Here is a 2,130-nt window from a genome sequence, read left to right on the forward strand (position 1 = left end):
GCTCGCCTCCTGCACCGGCTTCTCCCTTCGGCCACATTTATATAGATATTGGCCACTTAACGCCCGATCCACCTTCGCAGATGACGTCTGCCCTGCATATTTAAGCAGCGCAGCTAAGTGCGGTGATTGGAGCCGGAGAGCCGGGATTGATGTAAGGGGCGCGGGGTGATCGGGGCGGCAGCGGCTACTCCCTGCGGGCTGGCCCCTCGGGGCTCTCCCCCCACAGCCCGACCCGGCCCGGCCCAGCTTTCCCGTCTCAACCAGAACCGGGACGGTTCCCCGCTGCGCCCCGCCACCGCACGGCATCGCGCCCCGACCCATAACGCCCGACCCATAACGCCCCGCTCCCATTCCGCAGGCGCGGCCCCGAGGTGAATCACCCGGGAGCCGAGCGGCGCCCACTGAAGCGCAGGGCCGAGTGCGTGTTAATACATGAAATCAAAGGCAAACACGGGTAAGGTTTATATTACTGTATTTAGACGGTCAATAACTTAAAAATACAGCGAAATGTACATTATTTTTACATTTGGTTTATATCTGTTAGACATTCTCCTCATGTCTAAAATTGCCAGGAGGTGACAGTGCACAGCGCCTGGCCTGGGGCACTCCTTGCTGGGATGGGGCGTTCGGACCAAAAGAGGCAGCACAGAACCAACAGTGGCAAATCTTTTCCTCACCGTGCCCTGGGGAGAGCCCAGGATCTTAAAAAGTACGGTTAGAAATGGTCACCCTGAGGAACAGAACCCAGAAAGTCACATTATAAAGAACTCAAATGGTTATTTACAGTCAGAAACTCAAGATTAAACTCTTTCAGAGAACAAAGCCTAGAAGTCCTAATGCTAAATAAATACCAAGCCTAGTGCTTGGGGAGTTCTTAAAGGTACCAAAAATCAGAAGATTTTCTCATACCTCCAGACTACAAAATTCGGTATACAAAATGATGTCCAATCACCTTAAGGCTACTATACATTTAATGCAGGAAAGTGACAGGCGGTATCTGAATGCGGGGATCTCAGCACTTAAAAAAAAAAGAAAACAGAAAGCAAAACAAAAAAAATCAACACATTAAATTAGGATTCATCCTGAAACCAGCAATAAAGGGATCATTTCTCAGATAATTGCTGCCCAGAGCAACACTGCAAACATCTTGTCTGCAGACACTTAAATAATGTATTTACAGTTCAGCTGCCCATGTTCAATGTGATAGAGCTGGTTTTATTGTACAGTCTCATTTTTCACCATTTGTTTACAATATAGAAAATAGTTTTCGATCCGTTAAAAATTCGTACAAAGAACATTTGCTGAGGGCCCCATATCTCTGCCATGGGCTGCGCTTTTCTTTTACCCAGTCAAACAAATGTCCCAACTGAGAGCACTGCTGGGCAGAACGAGTGGCTCTGAAATACCTCTTGGCGTGGTAAGGCTCAGTTCTGTAGCAGCGGGCCTATGTGTGCTGGGACATGCCATTCACCAGGCTCCTGAGTTGCTTCACCACTGTCTCAATCAACTTCTGCTTGTCGCGATCGTTCTTCCTGAACTGAGCAAAAATGTTGTTCTTTTTGCTAGAGTCTCTCATTCTGGAGGAAAAAAAGAGGGGAGGGCGGGGGGAGGGGGGAGAAATGGTACTGACATGTTAGAAACACCATCTGAAAAGGGAAAACCTGATTACTTCAATAGATTTCCTTTCGTTCCTCTTCTGATTTCTGTACTATAACAAACTGAAAGGTTACAAACCCATTGTCTGCATGTTCTTAAATTAAACCTTCAGCACTCAGAGCTCGCACTAACAAATATTACTTTCCAAATCATATTAGGCAAATCCCACTTCAGTGGTGCTGCCCCTACAGCTGTGAAAGGAGGGAGGAAAACAAAGATCCGAGTGGAACGGTGGCTCTGGGCCGAGCTCAGGCTGCACGAACCGCCCCAGGGCTCTACTATTGAGCTTCGCTATTGAAGGATTTTAAAACGAAATTCGGAAAACGTAATAAATTGAAGAAAAAATATTCGGTAAGAGATAAGCGGTACGTACCCTCTGTGCACTCTGCAAAGCGCGGATCGTCACAGGGAGGAGAGAAAAGAGAACACCGTTAGAAAAGCCCTTCGAGCCCGCGCACGCCCCGCTTCAGCAGC

At 48.0% G+C, this 2,130-nt stretch overlaps 1 protein-coding gene and 1 long non-coding RNA gene across 2 annotated transcripts in view; both read right to left on the reverse strand.

Moving 5' to 3' along the window:
• Window positions 1–306, reverse strand: part of LOC100542130 (cytochrome P450 26C1) — a 7,435-nt gene extending 7,129 nt beyond the window's left edge. The window contains exon 1 of the mRNA XM_019617957.1: window positions 7–306. Coding sequence (XP_019473502.1) covers window positions 7–306 — 300 coding nt within the window. The remainder of the gene's footprint in view (window positions 1–6) is intronic.
• Window positions 307–455: 149 nt separating this feature from the next.
• LOC109368828 lies at window positions 456–2,124 on the reverse strand. The gene is made up of 2 exons (XR_002117198.1): window positions 2,030–2,124; window positions 456–1,577 (listed from the first exon to the last, which is right to left on the reverse strand). It is a non-coding gene; the product is annotated as an uncharacterized LOC109368828 (long non-coding RNA).
• Window positions 2,125–2,130: the final 6 nt, after the last annotated feature.

This window comes from Meleagris gallopavo, chromosome 8, assembly GCF_000146605.3.
Source record: "Meleagris gallopavo isolate NT-WF06-2002-E0010 breed Aviagen turkey brand Nicholas breeding stock chromosome 8, Turkey_5.1, whole genome shotgun sequence".
Lineage (NCBI taxonomy): Eukaryota > Metazoa > Chordata > Aves > Galliformes > Phasianidae > Meleagris > Meleagris gallopavo.